The 22212-nt window shown below is 41.5% G+C and overlaps 3 protein-coding genes across 3 annotated transcripts; 2 read left to right on the forward strand and 1 right to left on the reverse strand.

Moving 5' to 3' along the window:
• The first annotated feature begins 1907 nt into the window (after nucleotides 1–1907).
• LOC307270575 (nuclear factor 7, brain-like) lies at nucleotides 1908–6782 on the forward strand. Its single transcript, XM_080054458.1, has 2 exons — nucleotides 1908–1983; nucleotides 4783–6782. The coding sequence occupies exon 2, from the start codon at nucleotides 4800–4802 to the stop codon at nucleotides 6210–6212; it is 1413 nt and encodes a 470-aa protein (XP_079910584.1). The 5' UTR covers nucleotides 1908–1983; nucleotides 4783–4799; the 3' UTR covers nucleotides 6213–6782.
• A 1152-nt stretch (nucleotides 6783–7934) lies between these two features.
• LOC307270577 (nuclear factor 7, brain-like) lies at nucleotides 7935–20980 on the forward strand (the record flags this gene model as incomplete). The annotated part of the gene is made up of 2 exons (XM_080054461.1): nucleotides 7935–8000; nucleotides 19554–20980. The coding sequence occupies exon 2, from the start codon at nucleotides 19571–19573 to the stop codon at nucleotides 20978–20980; it is 1410 nt and encodes a 469-aa protein (XP_079910587.1). The 5' UTR covers nucleotides 7935–8000; nucleotides 19554–19570.
• LOC307270573 (zinc finger MYM-type protein 1-like) lies at nucleotides 15248–17392 on the reverse strand (the record flags this gene model as incomplete). The annotated part of the gene is made up of 2 exons (XM_080054457.1): nucleotides 15248–17120; nucleotides 17322–17392. The coding sequence occupies 2 exons, from the start codon at nucleotides 17390–17392 to the stop codon at nucleotides 15248–15250; spliced, it is 1944 nt and encodes a 647-aa protein (XP_079910583.1).
• Nucleotides 20981–22212: the final 1232 nt, after the last annotated feature.

Genomic DNA, 22212 nt, shown 5'->3' on the forward strand with positions numbered 1-22212 from the left:
TGGCATTTTCAAGCTTTACTAGACAGTACAGAGTTGAAATGGGGAGACAGAGAGAGAGAGAGAGAGGGGGGATGACCTGCAGTAAAGGTCCACGGGTCGGATTTGAACCCGCGACCACTGCAACGAAGGCCGGAGCTGATATGGTACACACTCTATCCCAACTCTTTATTATTAAAAAGCTCTTACAGTATTTAGTAGACCAATTACTGACGGGCTGATCCTCTCAAGGCCTTATATCTGACACTATCACCATGTTGCTCATCATGGATTTGTAACACGTTCTAGAACTCTTAATGGATTTCCACATTCTACACTTCTCTTTTCATCTCTCTCTCTCCCTCCCTCTCTCACTTCAGAGTTTCTGTGTAACAGGGTCCCTGACCTCGAGCGCTGCCAATCAAAAGCTTTTGAAACTGACTCTCTCTCTCACCCCCTCTCTCTCTCTCTTTCTCTCTCTCTCTCTCCCTCTGTCTCTCTCGCTCTCTCTCTCTCTCTCTCTCTCTCTCTCTCTCTCTCTCTCTCTCTCTCTCTCTCTCTCTCTCTTTACGCCCCCAACTGCATTGCAGACACTACTCAGCTTCACTGGGTTACATAGTACATTTGGAGATGTTAAAGGTGCAGTGTGTAGAATGTATTGGCATTTGTCAGAACAAACTTTGTAGAAATGGAATATAATATTCATAAATATGTTTTAATGAGTGTATAATCACTTAAAATGAAAAGTTGTTGTTTCTTAAAGTTCCTTAGAATTAGCCTTGAGATGATTTGAGCTTTGTGACATGGTGCATTATTTATGTATATATTTATTTATTATTATTCTTCCGGACAATTACACATAATACATAATTTTCTCATTGCATATTCATACATATTACTTTGTGTTATCGTCCGAAGGGAAGCAGGAGAAGCCAAATGCTTATCGGGTCCCGCCCCCACTGCCATAAGATTCAGATACACAGCTACTACAGTTAGAACATTTTTTTCTTTTTTTTAAGAAGATTCATTCTAATACACAGATCATTTTAGGTCTCTATTTTCCTCTCTGTCTGTGACAATGCAGATAGTGATATGGCCTTGTCCATTTCTTCTCTAGTAGTCTAAACACATCTGCAAAAGTATTCAGAACAGTCAGTGTGTCTGCTGACCTCGATGGGTCTCTAGGCAAGACCCTTCATGCTAACTGCTTGCCTCCAGTTTTAAGTCGTTTTGGATAAGAGAGTCTGCTTAATGATATGATGTGTATGAGTGTTTCTGGTGTGTAAGTTCATGTAATCATATGGGTTGTGTATTTGAAATGATCTGAATTAACTTCCCAACACCATGTTTTGCTTCATGGGCTGACCTGGCAGGGAGGGAGGGAGGGAGGGGGGGGTGTACTGTTATGTACTGTTGTGTTACTTTTGTCTTGTGTGCATTATACATGTTTTATTATTGAAATAAATATAAATCAAGGATGTAAAAGAAGACAATGGTTATCTTTATGGTGGTGTTTGTGTTTTAAAGGGAAAAGTCTCTACTGACATGCATATTTGACTTACTGAGAAACTAAAAGAGGAAAAAGGAAAGAACATTCTATAAGCCATTTATAGTATCATACAACCTGTTTTATATGCTTGATACATTACATAAGGCAACCATATATAACATACCACATTGGACTTATTAGTAATATAAGATATACAATACTTAATCTGGTCTTGAACATAAACGTTGGTGTTGCGACAGCCTAGTGCACACTATCTGGTTACATAACCAACGATGAGTCATTACTTTGGGATCTCACACACTCTCTCACTCACACACATACACACACACACACACACACACACACACACACAGTTTGCATAGAGCAGAGGAGGAGCTCCACCCCGTAACCCGAGACAAACAGGAAACAGTTTGTTTTCCTTCCTCACTACAGAGACGCACGGACTGAAGAGCAGACGATCAGATTCATCTTCAGACCAAACTAACAACTTCCTCTGAGTGAGTTCACACACACCGACAGACAGACACACACACACACACACACACAGACACACACACACACACACACACCACTAGCGTAGCCAGAAGAGAGATTCTGGGTGTGCCTCAGAAAAACTGAACATTAACCCTTTCCTGCATGAGTGGATCCAGAATGATCCATTGAGGTTGTTTTATTGCAATATTTTGATAATCAAAATGTATAATTACTAGTGCTGTCAAACGATTAAAATATTTAAGCGCGATTAATCGCATTAATGTCATAGTTGACTCGCGATTAATCAAATGTTTATCTATTCTAGCATCAATGTCCCTTGATTTATTTTCGTCCCATTATTTTTTCTCATTTAAATGCTCTTATCACACCCATTCTAATTATGATAATTAGAAGAAATACACTGAATTACAAGTAGTGTCTACACACCATTCAGTGTATTTCTTCTAAAATATCATAATTTGCAATTCAGTGCAAATAACAATGTAATCCCCCCCCACCCCCCGAACAGCATTCACAGACATAATTGGAACTTATTTTTTTTATTTAAAAACCAAACCATAAAACAACATAGTTTATAAAAAACAAATTAGTATTGAGGCTAAATTAAACTGGTTGTTTTAGGCCTAAATGTTTTGGGAGTCTTTCATCCGCGGCTTATTTCAGACTGTGTGGAGTGGACACAGGTGGTTGCCATGGTGCTGCTGCAGCCGAGGCTTCAGTCGCCCTTCGTAGCGAAAATTAAAGTGAAAATTAATGACTGGTGGCTGCCACTAACATTTATGGGGGGTTTTGGTGCGCGCGCAGGGTTATAAGTAGGACTTTTGCAAACTACATGCTTTCTTTTCTGTGCTTTTCCGCATAGTCCCAGACTCACACCACACGGAAGTCTAGTGAAGGTCGCGCAGCTGAGCTAGGAAGTGCTAGGTTCCTGTTTCTGCTTCAAAATAAAATTCAGAATTGACTTGACGTTTCGCCGTTTTGCCAGTTAAATTATTTTAATGTGAAATTACGCTGTAGGACATGTTCCGTTTGAATTGACAGTAACTTAAATGCGAGCCATGTATAGTTTGTGGTGTTTCAGTTGTTCTAACATTACTAGTTGGTGCAACAGCATGTGCAAAAACTAGGGCTGTCAAACGATTACAATCTTTAATCAGATTAATCACAGGATTCTGTGGATTAATCACGATTAATTTTACCATTCGAAATATGCCCCGAAAAATTCGAATTTTCTCTGTATGTTATTGTATGAACGGAAAGATAAATGACAGAAGGTGGATATGTACATTAAAATTATCAGGCTATGTTTATTAATTGAAAATCCAAATCATGGTTTTAATACTGAAAATAAATTTAAACCAAACCATAATTCAATTGGTCTGTCTCTTTACTATGTCTTTGGGCAAATATAGGATAGGCTATAGAATGCCATTTATTTGGTGAAACTATAGGTTGTGCATTCTTAAATACAACTTGATTAAAGTCTGCGGTGTGTGTGTGTGTGTTTGTGTTTGTGTGTGTGTGTGTGTGTGTGTGTGTGTGTTTGTTTGTACGCGCGACCACGTCCTAGGGGACTGTTCATGTGTGCCAGGAAGCCGACGTTATGTTGATGTCTGATCACACACACCTCTGAAAACTGCAGACATTCTTGTCCTCGCGGGCTCTGAACAGAGCGGACAATGTTTCTCCTCCTGTTGCTCCCGACATCAACTGCCACCCGCAGCAGTTGATTTTATATACTATCTATGCCCCCGACACAGACGTGACCGTTAGCAGTTTAAAACACGGCACGGGCTAACATGCTGCTATGTTTGCTATGCTACTGATCCTGGGTCAGCCACAACGTTAGAGAGACTGTAGTACAGAGCCGGTGGGATGCACGGGGCGGATCATTCTGCGCATGCGTTAAAAAAACCCTGCGTTAACGCGTTTATTTTGACAGCCCTAGAAAAAACCACAACGTTTCCTAGGCCATGACGAGCGTTAATCGCGTGATAAAAAAATGTACGCCGTTAAAATGGGTTTGCGTTAACGCCGTTAATAACGCGTTAAACTGACAGCACTAATAATTACATATTCCATCTGTTCCTCAAAAAACATGGTTTATATCATCCCAATAACATACATAATCCACCATAAAAAAGACTGCAGACCACAACCCAAAGTCAGGCTCCCTTTCTTTTTATTGTGGATTTCAACCAACCAACTGCAGGAAATGATCACAAAGTCTGCAGTAAAATTGCTGGCATATCACTTATAGGTCCTTAAGAAAATCCCAGTCAATCCTCAACTACCCGAACCATTCACAGTGCAGTGAGTTCTCCCTTCTTCTAAAATTCAGGACTATCAGACCAAAACACTAATGTGTCCCTGCTGTAACCTGGTTTAAATGACTCAATGTGATTTTTAAATGTTATTCATATGGTGATTTTATATTGCATTGTTTTAACTTGTGTTATCCGGTTCCTCAAACAATCCCCTTTCCAAAAGTGTTTAGTTTTCCATCTCCCACCACATATTCTCATAACAGTTGATGGCAAACCTGACAAGTCAGGTTCATTACGTTTTGATTTGAACTCTCCTGGTAAGAATGGTGGGATTTGTAAGAATATAAATGTTTGGTAATTGTATTGTTTGAAGAATCAGATAATCGATGTTGGTATTTGCCCCAGATGTCCACGTGATATCCATATTGGAATTTACAACATGGCCGCCATAAACTAAAGTTAATATCAAACCTGACTAGTAGAGGAGGGAGGGGAGCCATGACTGACTGTACTTTCTGTCTGCTGTGTTTTCAGCTGCACTCTGAAACAAAATGGCTTCCAGATCAGAGGAGGATCTCTGCTGTCCGGTCTGTCATGACGTCTTCAGAGATCCTGTTCTTCTGTCGTGTAGCCACAGCTTCTGTAGAGTCTGTCTGAAGAACTGGTGGAAAGACAAACCAACTCAGGAGTGTCCAGTTTGTAAGAGCAGATCAGAGTATACACCTCCTCGTAACCTGGCCTTAAAGAACCTGTGTGAGACCTTCTTACTGGAGAGAGATGAGAGAGCTTCAGAGGCTCTCTGCAGTCTGCACTCTGAGAAACTCAAACTCTTCTGTCTGGACCATCAGCAGCCAGTTTGTCTCATCTGTCAACACTCAGAAACACACAACAACCACAGATTCAAACCCATCGATGAAGCTGCACAACAACACAAGAGGAAACTTCAGCAAAGTCTGTGGCCCTTAATGATGAAGTTACAGCTTTTTGGAGATGTTAAAAAGAAGTCTGAACAAATCGCAAAACACATAAAGGTCCAGGTCCGACGCACAGAGACGCAGATCAAGGATCAGTTTAAGAAGCTTCACCAGTTTCTAGAAGAGGAAGAGGAGGCCAGGATGGCTGCACTGACGGAGGAAGAGGAGCAGAAGAGTCAGATGATGAAGGAGAAGATGGAGGCTCTGAGCAGAGAGATAGCAGCTCTTTCAGACACAGTCAGAGTCACAGAGGAGCAGCTGAGAGCTGAAGACGTCTCATTCCTGCTCAACTACGAGGCTGCAGTGGACAGAGTCCAGCAGGGGGCACTACTAGATGATCCAAAGCTGCTCTCAGGAGCTCTGATAGACGAGGCCAAACACCTGGGCAACCTGACCTTCAACATCTGGAACAAGATGAAGGACATGGTCTCCTACACTCCTCTGGTTCTGGACCCAAACACTGCTTCATCAGAACTCATCCTGTCTGAAGATCTGACCAGTGTGAGAGGAGTACAGGAACAGGAAAAGCTTCCTGATAATCCAGAGAGGTTTGAGAATTATTGGTCTGTCCTGAGCTCTGAGGGCTTTAACTCAGGGACTCACAGCTGGGACGTCCAGGTTGGAGACAGTACACACTGGGATCTGGGTGTGGTAGCAGAGTCTGAAGATAGGAAGGGAGGCATGGACATGAAGTCTGGATTATGGAGAATAATGTTTGATGGAGGTGAATACTCAGCAGAGTCACAACTAGATTTAGAGACTGTTGACACTAAACTCCAAGTGCAGAAGAAGTTCCTGAAGATCAGAGTGAATCTGGACTGGAACGGAGGAAAGCTGTCGTTCTCTGATCCTGATACTAACACACACATACACACCTTCACTCACACTTTCACTGAGAGGATGTTTCCATACTTTAGCAATTGGGACGAGGAACTCCCCTTGAATATATTACCAGTGAAGGTCTGTGTGACAGTAGATCAGAGCAGATAGAGATACAGACTATGGTGCGTTCCAATACCCATGTCCCTGCTATTTAGTTTGGTAGGAAAATATTTAGGATTTCCCAATACACCATGTCAAATGCAGTTTGCCAAAAATACCTGGATGTCCCACTTAATGTGGTTTAAATTTGTTATGTTGCAATCTTCTTTGGACGTTCTGACCCACAATCCAATGCAATTACAAGGTTGTCCCAATTGTACACAAACCCCAAGCATACTACGTACTCTTATGGACATTTGCAGTATGTAGTATAGTAAAAAGAAAGACAATGTTATTTGGAATTCAGAGAGTGAGATCAGCTGGATAGTTCATTAGGTAACACCACTGCCTTTGGTACGGGGAACCAGTGTTTGGTTCTTGGGCAGGGCTTGACAAATCCAGTGAGTGTCTTTAGGCAAGAGCCTTAATGCTAACTGCCTACCTCCAGTTTTAAGTAGTTTTGGATAAGAGAGTCTGCTAAATGATATGTTGTGTATGGGTGTTTCTGGTGTGTAAGTACATGTAATCATATTGGTTGTGTATTTGAAAGTATATGAATGAATCCCTAACACAATGTTTTGCTTCATGGGCTGACCTGGCAGGGAGGGAGGGGGGGGATGTACTGTTGTGTTACTTTTGTCTTGTGTGCATTATACATGTTTTATTGAAATAAAGCTTAATCAAGGATTAAAAAAAACAACAATGGTTATCTTTATTGTTTTTTTGTTTTAAAGGGAAAAGTCTCTGAATTTACCGTCTGTAGATGCTGTGCTCCTGCTGCATCATTATTAGTGTGAATGCTGGAATCTCTACAGTGGGAATTATAAGGAGCTTTGTCGGTCAGTTCTCTGTGTTGGTTATATGTCTTTGATACAGTGGTGTATCAGGGAAACTGTATGCAAAATATTTTAAAAAAGGAGCTAAGCAAAGTTAAGTTATTAGTCAATGGTAACATTGAAATTTATTTCTTCATATCCCATCTCAAGTTCCCACACTCCAGAGGGGTCAGAGCACAGGGTCAGCCGTAGTACAGTGCCCCTGGAGCAGTTTGGGGTTAAGTCCCTTGCTCAAGGACACAATGGTAGAGATGGTGGGCACAGTAGATGTAATAGCAGCCACCACTAGTTTTACTACTAACACCCTCCTGTCCGGTGCCGGGGATCGAACCAGCGACCTCATTATTACTGGTCGGCCACCTTGTCCTCTAGGCCACCAGGCATTTTCTCAAGAAAAAAAATATTAAAGCTTTTATTTTTATGAAGCTCTTTTCTGTCATGATGCAATAAACTACAGAAGATAAATAAGGCCCAAGTTGAAAATAATCTGAATTATTATCACAGTATCAAAATCTACTGAGCTGCATATTTGAATTTCTGAGAACAAATACAATTGTATGAAAAAAATAAATCTAATAAAATGGAACGTTCTAAAATCCATTTATACTATCATACAACCTTTTATTTTATATGCTTGATGCGTCACATGAGGCAACTGTTACCTGTGGGTTTGTTTTGAGGTGTTTTCTATGTTGGTTCTTTAATTAGCCACTGATTGGGTGAACAGGTGTGCTGCCTCACTCAATCATGCTCACCTGTTCTAATCAGTGAGCAGCATCAAAGCAGGAGCAGAAACCTCAGTCAGTCTTGGCCCCTGCTCTGCTGCTGACCTGTTGTTGTGCCGCCCGTCAGCTGACATACACCAGGTATTGGTTTGTTTTCCTTCTCCACTACAGAGACACACGGACTGAAAAGAAGACGATCAGATTCACCTTCAGACCAAACTAACAACTTCCTCTGAGTGAGTTCACACAGACACACACACACACACACACACACACAGACACACAGACAGACAGACAGACAGACAGGCAGGCAGGCTGCTTCAACCTGCTGACACTCCACACACTGAGATTGACTAAAAACAGGATATCTCAGGCCATGTCATAGATTAATGCTTTTCTGGATTAAACAAAGCCAATTGCAAAACGGACGACTAGAGCTACTGTAGGTCTAAATTTGAGTTTAAATTAGTTCTTCAAAGAGGCAGGTTTAAGTTCAGCTGAGTGGTGTTTGTGAGTATATTATACATGTTGATGAACTACCAACATATGAAACCATGTGATGATGATAACTGAAAATTAGCCTGAATTGCTGAGAGTTAGTTTTTCTCAAATTGTGGCGGTGGGGTAAAGTGAGACAAATGTGGTGGGGTAAAGTGAGACAGTGTCTGTGCCCTCTTTTATTGAATCCATTATATTTAAGGTAGCAAGGAGACTAGTTTTAATAGAGACAATGTGGGCCGGAGGTGGAGTGGTTTGGCAGGTATGTATGTGGGGGACAAGAGAGTGACCTTTAACATCAATGGACTCTAAGTAATAGGGGAGAACGGGGTAATCTGAGCCACCATTTGCTCCCCTCTAAGCGAGCTAAAATGATGTATCACTCAAATTGATCCATTTCCTATTAATTCAGGATGTTTCCTAGAAATGGGCATTAGCATAATTTTTTTCAAGACAAAGGGCAGTGAAAATATGATTGTTTTTAAAAAAAAGTGTGGGGTAAACAGACAAACGAGAAAAATCAAGGGGGTAAAGTGAACCAGCTGGGTTTAAACTGATTCACTTACTTTTTCCACTCTGAAAATACCATAACGACACATATTGTAACAGTTAGAATCCTGAAAGCTAGCCACACATTCCAGAACTAATGTCGGACTAGTAAAATAATGATGGGGTTTGGTCAATTAAGCAAAGCACATTTTCTAAACACTTGAAAGTAACTCTGAACAAAATCAAATACAACATATTACAATTCAAAAGGTTTTAATAAGATTCAAATGAAAGATATAACCAGTTAGATTAGAACACAGTCTGGGGATCAGAACACAGGACCCTTAGAGCCAGCTTGTGTCTGGGGGTCAAAGTATATAGGAAAATCAGAACCAGCGAGAACAGCCTGGGACTCAGAACACAGGAGAAGACCCAACTGGATTACAACATCAGCCTGTCATACTCTACATCTAGGTATACTCTACATTCCAGCCCTGAAGGTTGCAGGGAAAGATGAGAAGGTGCTCTTTCAGTGTGGTTGCCCCAGGTCGTCTTCCTGGTGTATTTCCTTGGCATGATGGCTTTTCTACAATGTGTATGACATTAAAATAAAACATATGTTATTTAATATTACATTAAAATGTGTTTAAGAATAAACTTAACTTGTGCCTCATGGTGGGGGAAAGTGAGACAGTGTCTCACTTTCCCCCACAACATTTGGCTCACTTTCCCCCACCACCACAATTTGAGAAACTACCTATCTTAGCATTTCAGGCTAATCTTTAGCTAATATCATCACATGGTTTTTATATGTTGGTAGTTCATCAACACGTATGATAGAAGTTTTTCTACGTGAATGAAGTTGACAGCAAGAAAATGTACTTTTACATGCAAAATACATATTTTGGTGGAAAAAAAACATGCTTACCCCAGCACCATGAGGTCCTCTCTTTCAGGGCCAAGGGGAAATGAGAGGGGCTTGAAAACGTATATCTCGCATGACCAAAATTTTTTTCCGTTGCCTAGATACAGGGGGTGGCTCACATTACCCGATGCGTCAGATTCCCCCGTTCTCCCCTATGTCTTTATTCAATGAATGATCCCAATAAAACAAATGCAGAAAAATATTAATCAAAGACTCAAAAGATGGAAAATGACAGATGGATCTACTCCTGTGTTCTGAACCCCACACTGTGTTTTAATCTAAGTGGTTATATCTGTCATTTGAATGTTAATTAAAACATTATGAATTATATGTTGTATTTGATCAGTTACTTTCAACTGTTTCGAAAATAAAACGCTTAATTGACCAAACCCCATGATTCTGTTACCAGTCCGACATATCAGTTCTAGAATATGTGGTTTTCAAGCCAACTGGGGCCGGTTTCCCGATAACGTCATCTCTTAGCGCTCTACGAAGACTCCTACGTTATGACTTACCAAAGTTGTTTACCTCTGTAGTCGTGGGGCCTATCCGAAAACTTTTTTTTGCATAGGAAATTTCCTTTCCTATCGAGATGACCCGGAAGTGCTCGGCAGATAGGTGATCCGAATAACCAAAATGCTTAGGAAAGGCATAGGAAAGGAGCCTCGATTCATCCTTTAACCCTCCTTTAGCATAGGTTACTCCTGGCTAACCTATGCTAAAGGAAAGGAGATAGTGGTATCCCATAATCCTTTACGGCGGCAAGATTTAAAGCAACAGGCCACCGCCGGAGTTTACCGACTCTACACGAATACGAACGAGAGGTAAAACAGAGGAGAGGAGAAGAGAGGAAGATTTAACTCGGCTAAAACAAAATACCCCCCCCCGCACACACACACACACACACACACACACACACACACACACACACACACACACACACACACACACACACACACACACACACACACACACACACACACACACACACTAAAGATAATAAAGAACTCATAAAAGACCAACATCATAATAGTTATTTTCGTAGCACATAATTTACACCACAAGAAAATAAAATACCAACTTCACATTTAATGAAGTTACTGTGGGCAGTTCATTTCAACATCAACACAAGTGTAGCCTCTTTTTATTCCACATGTGAATTGGGATATATGGGAGTGATTCTCACTCTGTTGGCGACAACCTGATTAAAATCAATATGAAAAGAACGCATGGATCAAACGAGCGCTTGTTGTAGTCCATTTTCGGAGAAGGAAGTTTCACGCTAGTGACTCACGTCAGCAATACTCGCCGTCGCGCAATGACGTCGGTTAGGAAAGGTGGAGTCGAATTCATTTGAAACAACGCTGTCCTTTCCTATGTTCGATAGGAAGCACCTTTCATCTCTCCTTAACCCCGATGACGTTTAGGGGTTAAGGCATAGGAAAGGAGGCTTATAGGTAAGGAGATTGGACTTTTCGGATAGGCCCGTGGTTCCCGAACGGTCTCTTAGGAGTCTTCTTAACAAACAGTCCCTACGTGGCTCGTACACGGCGCTGTCCAGTGCTGAAATCGATGGCTCAGAGTTCGATTTTCAATTTCCTGCTTATTTCATGCGAAGCTGCATGACAAGTCTTTGCAAATAAAAGATTACTAGAAATCCTTCTAAGCCGAAACATTTATTTAACACCTCTTGCTTTATAATCTAAGTATCTTTAAGAACAATAATCACGTTTCGTGGTGGGTCAGTAAGGAAACTGAAAGTAGAATATCGCCAATGGCCTATATCAATAAAAATAGACGGCCCAAACAGCGTCCAAATGAGCTAAAATCCTAAATACAATAAACAGTAACATGGCACACTTATTTTAAGGTAAGCTTTAATTGATTATTCATTCATTTTTTCACACGTTTACATGTTTTGAGGCGGAGAATCTGACGCACACTGCGGAGCTGTCAGCTGAGCCGGCTCAGCTGACAGCTCCGCAGTGTGTGGAACACAATGCGATGGTTCTAGTGTTAACCTTGGTCGAACGTATTACCATAGCCTATAGGCCTACTGATTTAAAAAAGGTAGCCTAGGCTATAGAAAAATATAGAAACAGCGGAGGAGATTAAGATTGTTTCCAGCAATTATTTTCTTCATGAATGACTTGTGGCAGTTCCATGCGCAACAGGGATGTCACTCGTGTCCGTTTTACGCATGGTGCTTACGGAAGGAAATGTGGGGGTCTGTAGTAGCCAAGCCTATCTCTGGCGATGCCACAGCGATCGCAGGGACTTCACTTGTCATTAAACTTATAAATCTGACTGTATTTCATATCAAAGGGACACAGCGATGACTGTATTAAATATCAAACTGATAAAAACGATCCGACTGTAGGCTGTAGTGTATCACGTATAAAGTAGCCTATTTTCATATTGACGGACATCGCATCCAATCAGTTAATGCTGATTGTCAAGTCAGTTAGATGACTATGTAGGCTACTTATAGTTTGAACACTTTGTGAATCAGAGTGGATGGTATTCTGCTAACATATAGCTTACTTTAAATGTGATATGTACGCTATATACAGTTATCGTTTTTAACAGTTTGTTATTTAATACGGTCATCGCTGTGTCCGTTCGATATGAAATACAGTCAGATTTATTAGTTAAATGACACAAATGAGAGCTGAAACATCCCTACGGTAGAGCTAAGAAGGCTCTGCGGGCGCTCCAGACCAACCTTACCAACGTAGGACGTACGAAAGAGATTCGTAGCAAAGAACGTTTCGGGAAACAGGCGAAATGTTAAGTAGGAACTCTACGTAGGGGTTACGAATGACGTAGCGTTAAGAAGGCTCTACGAAGGCTTTGGGAAACCGGCCCCTGGTAGTTTCAGAGTGTAAAAAGTAAGTGCATCAGCTTACCCCTTGATTTCTCTGGTCTGTCTCAGTTTACCCCTAAGCTGTGGTAAAGTGAGACACAAGACAATTTTTTTTAAACAATCATACTTTCACTGCCCTTCGTCCTGAATAACTTCTGATAATTTCCATTGCTAGGAAACATCCTGAATGAATGGGAAATGTGTAAATTTGACTGATAAATAATTTGAGCTCGCTTAGGAGTGCAAATGTAAATAGTGTCTCACTTTACCCCACTCTCCCCTACTGTCCAGATGGTCATCATCTCGTATGCCTTCCAGGGGTTGTTGGTGATCTATTATTGTAGACAGCAAGTCACTGAATTCATCACTTACCCTTTTTTAAGTGGTCCACCTCCAGTATGAAGTCTGGTCTCTGCATTCTCTCTTTTTAAAGAGTTTCAGACTTTTCCACAGTCTATCAGTGCATATATCATTCAATATAAGGGATGTGAAATACTCATAATAATGAAGATATCTTACCTGACGTTGTTGTATGGTTCTCTTATTGAATTGAAATCATTGCAAATTGCGGCCCGACTACTTTTTTTTCTTTGCTCAGTTCCAGTAGTATGTTTTTTAGACTCAATAACCGTATGGTTTGAAACTATTTGTTTTAAGAGATTTTTTTTTTCAAATTCATTAAACTTTTTTGACTGGATTCTTTAGCCTCTACCGTTGTTTTTTTTTCTCACAAGCAATGGTGTTTCTTCTCCACTCCGGGTTCTTATGATCACCGTTGGACCAGCAGCATGTGCTCATGGCCAGGTGTTTTCATTTAGGCTTAACTACCTTACTACAGGATTTAATAGTCTCACACTAACTAATACAAATGTAAGCCATATCCGTGAAAGCGACTTAACCTTCCTCCTGTGTTAACTTTCTGTTACCATCCATGGTGTTAGCGGGTCGGTTTCGACCCGTGTCTGAAATGAGCTGTAAAAAACACTAAAAACATTTATCTATCATCCTTTTTGTTTCTCATCTCTTGGTTACCTTGTTAGGATCCCTTATCCATGAAAATATTGTTTTTAATATTTTTGGTGGAGGAGGCTGGGCCTTTTTTTTTGTCAGTATGCGCCTCAATTTCAGTTTAAAAAATTGTAAAATGAACCTCAAGAGAATCATATATATAAATATTTGGTTGTTGTGTTACCTGATTATTACTGAGGGGTATGAGAACACATTTCTTAACTGAATTAGTTTTATTTATTTTTTCATATTAATATTATTGACCTTTTTAACATCTATGGTGTTACTGGTCAATTACGACCCATAAATATGTATTTCAGAAAAGAGCAAAAAAACTTTTATTTCAGCATTACACAAACGCACAATGAAAACCAGAACAAGTCACAACACAAAATATAGATTTGTAAGGTCAAATAAACAACAACCAATCAACAAATCAAACTAATCGAAATCAATTACTAGTTCCAAAACTAGTAAAAAGAACAGTGGCGTTTCTACATGTAAAAAACAGGTGGGGCTAGGCTAATATTTTTTTTTAATTACCAGGGTCCGTGACGTCACCCGTTTGTTTTCACAGTCGTGGCGATAAGAGGTCAGTAAGAGGTCACTGAAATAGGAAAAAAAGACGTACCAGTGTCCGTGACGTCATCCGTTGGTTTTCGCAGCAAACAATCTTGGTAGAGGTTGACTCCTGCTCCCGACTATCCTGCAAAACAACAACACAGAGTCCGGTGGGGTGAAAAGTTCAAATTTCACGTTCGTTATGTGTGATGCGGTCTCATACATATTCAAAGCAGTTAATTTTCTGATCCAGCAGAGGGCGCTAGAGGGTAGTACAATATATTCTCACCAATTATGGTTCCTTTTAAATGAGTTCAAACTTCATTTTAGGAATATGTTACAGCCCTGATATATACACCGGAATTAGAAATTAGAGATGGTAATTTAAAACTATTCTCTATTCAGGCCACAGCTCCACCCACAAGGACCTGTGGAAAGATAACCAGGGCAGCAGGCAGGTACTTGGGCCATCACAACCATTACAAATAAAATTATACTTTAGCACTATTCGGTATGCTGTTTTTTTGTTTTTGAGCTAAGTGACTGTTCTCTCCATGTATTATATATATTTAATTAATAAAGTACATTAGTGCAGCTTGGTTACATCCATTAGTAGGACATCAAAACATTGCAATGATGATTGTATAGGTTTTAGAAGTGTTTTCAATAACTTCAGAATAAAATGATACTAGTGCAAACAGCTGGTAGAGCTACTATAAGAACCCAATATCATTTTACCATGGAGTACACCTCCTCCTCCCATAGGCCTAGGCAGCGTCCTGGAGGAAAAATCAAAGATAATAGCTGTGAAAGAAAAGATTCAGAATGGCCTGTCTTGGTTTAAAGCCCACTCACCGCGACAAGGTGCAGGCCAAGAGTGGGAACATTTAAGATGGGACAAACATAAACAGACTGAAAAGCACAAGACATAACAAACAAACAGACACAACACAACATTACAACATTACATTATCATGCAGATATTATGAATTTTTTTTTTTTTTGTGATTTTGTTTTATATATTTTTTTTTTGTTGTTAAGAACATGTAGAACCCTTCAAGTGAACCCGGGAGGTTGCATATTATGTACTTGTTGGAGTTTGTGTGGCTGTGGAATGATTAGTGAGATGGTCACTTTCATCCTGGGAGTTGTTTGAAGAGGAAGGAGGCACGGCGGTCCTTCCTCTGGGAAAACTTTTCGATGACTTTGGGAATGAAGTCATGTAGCTGGTGGATCAGCTGGCTTTCAATTGAGAGCATGGCCAATGCGTTGAGCCTCGGCTGTCCCATGGTGTTGCGGCTGAAGGTTTTTATCCTCTTTAAGGTTGAAAAATTCCTCTCTGACTCCGCTGTCGTCATGGGTGTGGTTGCAATTATTTTTAGCAGAACAATGGTCTCAGCAAAAACCTCATCTAAGTTGTTCTGATGGATGGATTTTAACAGTGACAGGGCCGTCTTACCTGTGTGAAGCTCACTGTGGCGGTACAGCGTGATCAGCTCGGACTTCAACTTTTCTTTCTTATCCAAAGGCCAGAGTTTCACAGCACAATCCAGCTCTGATGTAGGGAATGACAGCACAAACTGGGGGAAGAATGAGCTGTCAACCAGCTTTGCAGCAATCAAGTGGTCACTCTGTGAAAACCGCTGTTCTACCTGAGAGGTGATTGTGTCACAGGCCTCCTTCATCACCGGCGCTGTGTTGGTAACTCGTCTGCCTGGCTCGTCTGTTCCCTCATGAGAGGTGGCAGCCAAATTATCAGCTTGCTGCCGCATTTTCTGGACATTTTCCTTGAAATGTGCCAGTGCGCTGTTAATGCATGGGGCATCAATGCTACGTTTTTGCAGAGTGTTGTATAAGACATCCACTTCTGGCATGATCAGTGAAAAGAATTCCAGCAGCTGCAGAAAGGCTCTGTCCCGGAGTTTCTTTGACAGGCCGTATGCCTCACTTATGGTGATCTCATCCCATCCTGGCTCTGTGCGAATGGCCTCCATACACTTGAGCAGTGCTGCACGGGTCTCCCAAACGGCATTCACAGTACGACTTTTAAAATTCCATCGGACAGCTGGTGGCCTTGGAATGCGTCTGTCTGTTGCCTCTGAAAGAGCTGTAACACGTTTTGGAGAACAGGAGAAAAACGTGGCAAAAGCAGTCAGATCTGCAAAAAACACCTTTAGGATGCTGATCCTAGCTGAACACAGTTGCTGCAAAGTCAGGTTCAGTTGGTGGGCGTAGCAGTGAACAAACTGAGCCTTTGGGTAGGTCTCCTTCATCAGCGTCTGCACCCCACGCACATTCCCGCTCATTACGGCCGCACCATCGTAGGTCTGAGCGATCAGCTTTTCTCTGAGCTTCAGTGGCTCCAGAACGGCCTTGATGCTATTGCAAAGGCCGACACCAGTTTTGTCCTTGACTTCCACAAACTCTAAAAACCTCTCTGTCACTGTGTTACATGGCAAAATGTATCGCAGCACAACCACCATCTGTGATTTACAGGAGACATCAGTTGTCTCGTCAGCCTGTACAGCAACAAATGATGTCTCGTCCACTTGTTTGGCTATCTCGTCCCTGTACACTTCATACATGCAGTCTAATAATTCATTCTGTATGGTGCTTGATGTCCCTTTGAATACGGGCTGAGCGGCATAGTGCCGCTGAAGCCTAGCATCGCCCTCACACATTGTCTCAAAAAAACAACGGAATATCCCCGGATTCAGAGAGTCCGCCGACTCGTCGTGACCCCGCAGTGCTGTCTCACATTTCCCACACATTTTAATGCAAGTGATGATCCGACTGAGTACATACCTGTTTTCCTCCACTTGCCTGTTATGCTCGTCAATACCGCGCCGGTAAGCACTGTCGATCTGGACAGCTACGTTCACCCGCCCGAAAAGACCCAATGTAATAGCATTATCCTGATGACAATGGCTGCTCTCGTGTTTGGCTATCCTCTCCGACAGATGTTTTAAATCCTTGTATCCCGTCCTTGACCAAGTAACATCTCCACCACTGCCACCAAACAGCAAACAGGGGAAGCAAAAGAGTGCCTTATTTTGCTCACTTGCCGTTAGCCATTTCTTTTTGGTAAACCAGTCCACATTAAATGAACGGGTGTTTTTGCCAGCGGTTTGGCTAAAGCGAAAATCCCTAGGTTGGTGCGCACCAAGGCGTTTTACCTCTAATTTTTCCTCAAGACTAAGGGTCTCAAACCTGTGCACCAATAGGTGATCTACTCCATTCATGATGATGTTGTCGACTCGTTGTCGTTTTGCCTCTGACATCTTCGTGTAGTGCTGTGTTAGCAACGTTATCCTTCTCCTTTGTTCTGTGAGTCAAACTATACAATATAGGCCTAACACAGTGATTTATTTAGTGCAGTGATTTTATTATTTTATTTAGACAAAGAAAAATATACATTACATACAGGGGGCGGGATCAGTCAGCGGCAGCTTGCTGGCCGGGACGCGGATTCATTTGCAGCTTGGATGCTGAGCCGTGAACGTCTCCTGTTAGCTCCTGCTAACCTGCTAACAGGAGACAGCTCGTTGTGAAGAGTCATAGCGATACGTGTTTTCACCTCAAAAGTCACCAATAACTCCAGAAAAGAAGCTAGATTTGTCGCTTGTCGCTTTTTTGAAAAAAAGTCGCCAAAGGGGTCTGAAAAGTCGCTAAATCTAGCGACAAAATCGCTAAGTTAACACTGTTGTTCTCTTCTTCGGGCTACTGGACTTTTCGCGGCACTACAGCGTCACAGTAGTGGAACGAACCATGATGACCATATTTGTCCTTCCAGTGCCGGAGGGGCACCGACCGTTGGGCTAAAATAATCTCCGTCCACTATAACAGAGAAACACTGCGAGCACGCGCATTTCGCAGTTGTTCACGTGCAATACACATTGCATTGCGCAGGGAGGGGCAAAAGGCGAACGAGCCCCTTAGCCCTTCGGCCCAAATCTGACTGGCTCACACGGCTGCCGTAGTCTGACTGCAGAGACCGTGGACATGGCACATGACATGGCAGAGACACAAATCAGACAAATGCAATCTGAAGAAGCAAGCTAGGGTGGGCTAAAAATGAACTAAAAGCGCAGATTTTTTTTTATATATATATATAAATATATATATATATATATTTTTTTTTTTTTTTTTTTTCGTGCGAGAGTAGGTGGGGCTTCGCCCCACGTGCCCCTAATGACCAGTCGCCACTGAAAAAGAAACAGAATAAAAGTCTCTGTGTGCATGTGTTTGGTTGTGTGTTCAGGTGTGTGGCAAAAAGCAACACTTTCAGTGTTCTTTGCAGAGATATTTCTTGCAGGTAAAGCACAATCCGTTTATCTTTCTGTCCTTAGTGCTTCGGCAGACCTGACACCTCTTATTTATAGAATCAGGTGGCCATTTTCACCAAAAACATGATCCAGAACTTGGCTCACTGTATATCTCCTCATTTTTGAATACTGCAAATAGGAGATGTGCACTCTGCAAGTCACTAACTCTATACTGAATTGACTTCACATGTCTGGATATGCCCTGCTGTTTGTTTCGCTTTTATGCAGGTATAAGGGCAAAAAAAGTCAAAATGAGAACCCCCCCAGAGCTCACATGATTGGGAGAGGAGCTAACTGTCATTGTGTTGGCTGACAGTGCACTTATGATTTCAGTTTTGGCTCTAGTTATTGTTTTTACATCTTATTCTATAACCGGGTCGAAAACGACCCTAACACCACCAGTGTTATAATTTCCACCAGAGCAGTTTATAATTAAGTGAAATTTTTTTTATTTTGTTGAAATAGAGGTTCCTGACAAAGTCAAGAAATTTTTAAGCAATAAAAAAAATGTAAGTGGTTATTTTATGCATTTGAAAACCAAAACGGGTCGGTGGCGACCCTAACACGAGAGGAAGGTTAAACGTCCCATTTTAACTAGTCCACATTAAGGCCTACTCCTGGCTTAATCTAGGCCCTGTCTGTGAAACCGCCCCTCAAGTAGCCAGAAGAGAGATTCTGGGTGTGCCTCAGAAACACTGAACATTAACCCTTTACTGCACCAGTGGGTCCAGAATGAACCGGTGAAGCTGTGAATACACAGGGTGACAAAAGCTCCTGAGTTTTCGAGAATGATGTCACTTATGGATTTTGTTTGAAATACATTTAAAATGATCCACAGTTTGGACCAAATGGACTTAATAGAAAACCTGATAAGTCAGATTCATTATGTTTTCATTTTAACTTCGGTTGTCATTTCGGAGGGTTTGTAAATCTATGTATTCTTGGTAATTGTATTGTTTGAGGAATCAGATAATCGATGTTGGTATTTGCCCCAGATGTCTACATGGCGGCTATATTGGAATTTAAAACATGGCCGCCATAAACTAAAGTTCATATGACTAGTAGAGGAGGGAGGGGAGCCATGACTGACTGTACTTTCTGTCTGCTGTGTTTTCAGCTGCACTCTGAAACAAAATGGCTTCCAGATCAGAGGAGGATCTCTGCTGTCCGGTCTGTCATGACGTCTTCAGAGATCCTGTTCTTCTGTCGTGTAGCCACAGCTTCTGTAAAGTCTGTCTGGAGACATGGTTTAGAGAGAAACCAACTCAGGAGTGTCCAGTGTGTAAGAGCAGATCAGAGTTCACACCTCCTCGTAACCTGGCCTTAAAGAACCTGTGTGAGGCCTTCTTACTGGAGAGAGATCAGAGAGCTTCAGAGGCTCTCTGCAGTCTGCACTCTGAGAAACTCAAACTCTTCTGTCTGGACCATCAGCAGCCAGTTTGTCTGATCTGTCAACACTCAGAAACACACAACAACCACAGATTCAGACCCATCGATGAAGCTGCACGACAACACAAGGAGGAACTTGAGGAAACTCTGTGGCCCTTAAAGAGGAAGTTAGAGTTGTTAGAAGAAGATGAAGAGAAGTCTGAACAAACAGCAGAACACATAAAGGTCCAGGCCCGACGCACAGAGACACAGATTAAGAAGCAGTTTAAGAAGCTTCACCAGTTTCTAGAAGAGGAAGAGGAGGCCAAGATGGCTGCACTGAGGGAGGAAGAGGAGCAGAAGAGTCAGATGATGAAGGAGAAGATGGAGGCTCTGAGCAGAGGGATAGCAGCTCTTTCAGACACAGTCAGAGCCACAGAGGAGCAGCTGAAAGCTGAAGAAGTCTCATTCCTGATCAACTACAAGGCTGCAGTGGACAGAGTCCAGCAGGGGGCACTACTAGATGATCCACAGCTGCTCTCAGGAGCTCTGATAGACGAGGCCAAACACCTGGGCAACCTGACCTTCAACATCTGGAGCAAGATGAAGGACATGGTCTCCTACACTCCTCTGGTTCTGGACCCAAACACTGCTGCTCCAGAACTCATCCTGTCTGAAGATCTGACCAGTGTGAGAGGAGGAGAGAAGCAGCAGCTTCCTGATAATCCAGAGAGGTTTGTTTGGTACTGCTCTGTCCTGAGCTCTGAGGGCTTTAACTCGGGGACTCACAGCTGGGACGTCCAGGTTGGAGACAGTACAGACTGGGAACTTGGTGTGGTAGCAGAGTCTGAAGATAGAACGAGTGAAGATGTGGATTCATGGACAATGAGGTTTGAAGAAGGTGAATACTCAGCAGAGTCACCACCATTTTCAGTCACTGATGTTGTATCCACTGCTCTCCAAGTGAAGAAGTATTTCCAGAGGATCAGAGTGAATCTGGACTGGAACGGAGGAAAACTGTCGTTCTCTGATCCTGATACTAACACACACATACACACCTTCACACACACTTTCACTGAGATGATGTTTCCATACTTTAGCAATTTGGACGATAATCAACTCCCTCTGAAGATATTACCAGTGAAGATCTGTGTGATAGTGGACCAGATCAGTTAGAGATACAGACGGCAGTGCGGTTTGGTTTTGGTCAGGCATTTATTTGTATTTCCACCGTCAAAAGTTTAAGGTACCAAAATAAGCTAATTGTGCCACACCTACTTTTGTCACCTTTTTAGTCAAACCGTCCTAAAAGGGTGGGGTAACACTTTACAATAAGGTACATAAAATTGTGCTCCCTAATAATTTTTTATTTTTTTTGTGTGTTACCTACTACATTGTTTTTTTTTACAGAGAGTAGTGTGGTTTCTGTTCGGTTTGGTTTGACATGTATTTGTATTTCTGCTGTCAAAAGTTGGAAAACGTACCAAACTAAAATAAGTGAACTGTGCAACACTTTCTTTTGTCGCCCTTTGGTTGGGGTACAAAGCTGTTTCAAAGGGTCCCAAAAGGGGGTGGAGCCACACACTGCAGTCCGTTGATTGGTCGACAGAATAATATTCGTGTGAGATATAAAGCGCTGTGTGTAGTCACCTCGGCAACAGTGAAATTATTGTGCTTAGAGAAATATGTCGGGGGGGCAGCTCTTTGTTTATTGTGTGGTGTTGTTGGGATTTTACACCTTAAGTTTGTCTTTAATTTGTATTAATCGCAACAAGAGGAAGATGAGGGTTATACTCTCTTTCAAGCCATCAATACAGCATTTTATTAAAATTAAATTCACCTCAGGGCAACACTTAGTTAAGCTATCAATTTTCCTCAGTTTATCATCTAAATCAGTCTCATATAATGTACTGGTCATTTTGGGAGGCTGATTTTTGTTAAATGCATAACTATAATAAAATATCCATATTAAAATCTAGTGGGTGACGTTTTTTTACACAGCAGAGGTTTGCGGTTAGCATAATTAACTGTTTGTGCACTTTTGAGAAATCTTTATTTACAGAACATGATCAAAACACACAAATAAGTATACGCTAAACTAGCAACAGAGTGTAATAGGGTATCCAGCATTTTCTACAACCACTTGTGTTGGCCTTTAGTGTTGGCCAAAATATCATTAAACATTTGTATTTATTTTTGTAATCCATGCATCTGTAGATTTGGTTCGGTTTGTAGTTAAGACAAACTGTAGTCTAGTGTTTTTGAATTCTGATTTTGTGATAATTGTGATGGATCCATGTGTGTAATTGTTCAGTATATGATTAAAAAAACAAACCAACCAATCGACCAACTTGTTTGAATGTTTTATAAATTCAAGTCTGATCATGTTCTCAACACAAATGTACATC

The sequence above is a fragment of the Ammodytes marinus genome (assembly GCF_949987685.1).
Source record: "Ammodytes marinus genome assembly, contig: scaffold_121, whole genome shotgun sequence".
Taxonomy (NCBI): domain Eukaryota; kingdom Metazoa; phylum Chordata; class Actinopteri; order Uranoscopiformes; family Ammodytidae; genus Ammodytes; species Ammodytes marinus.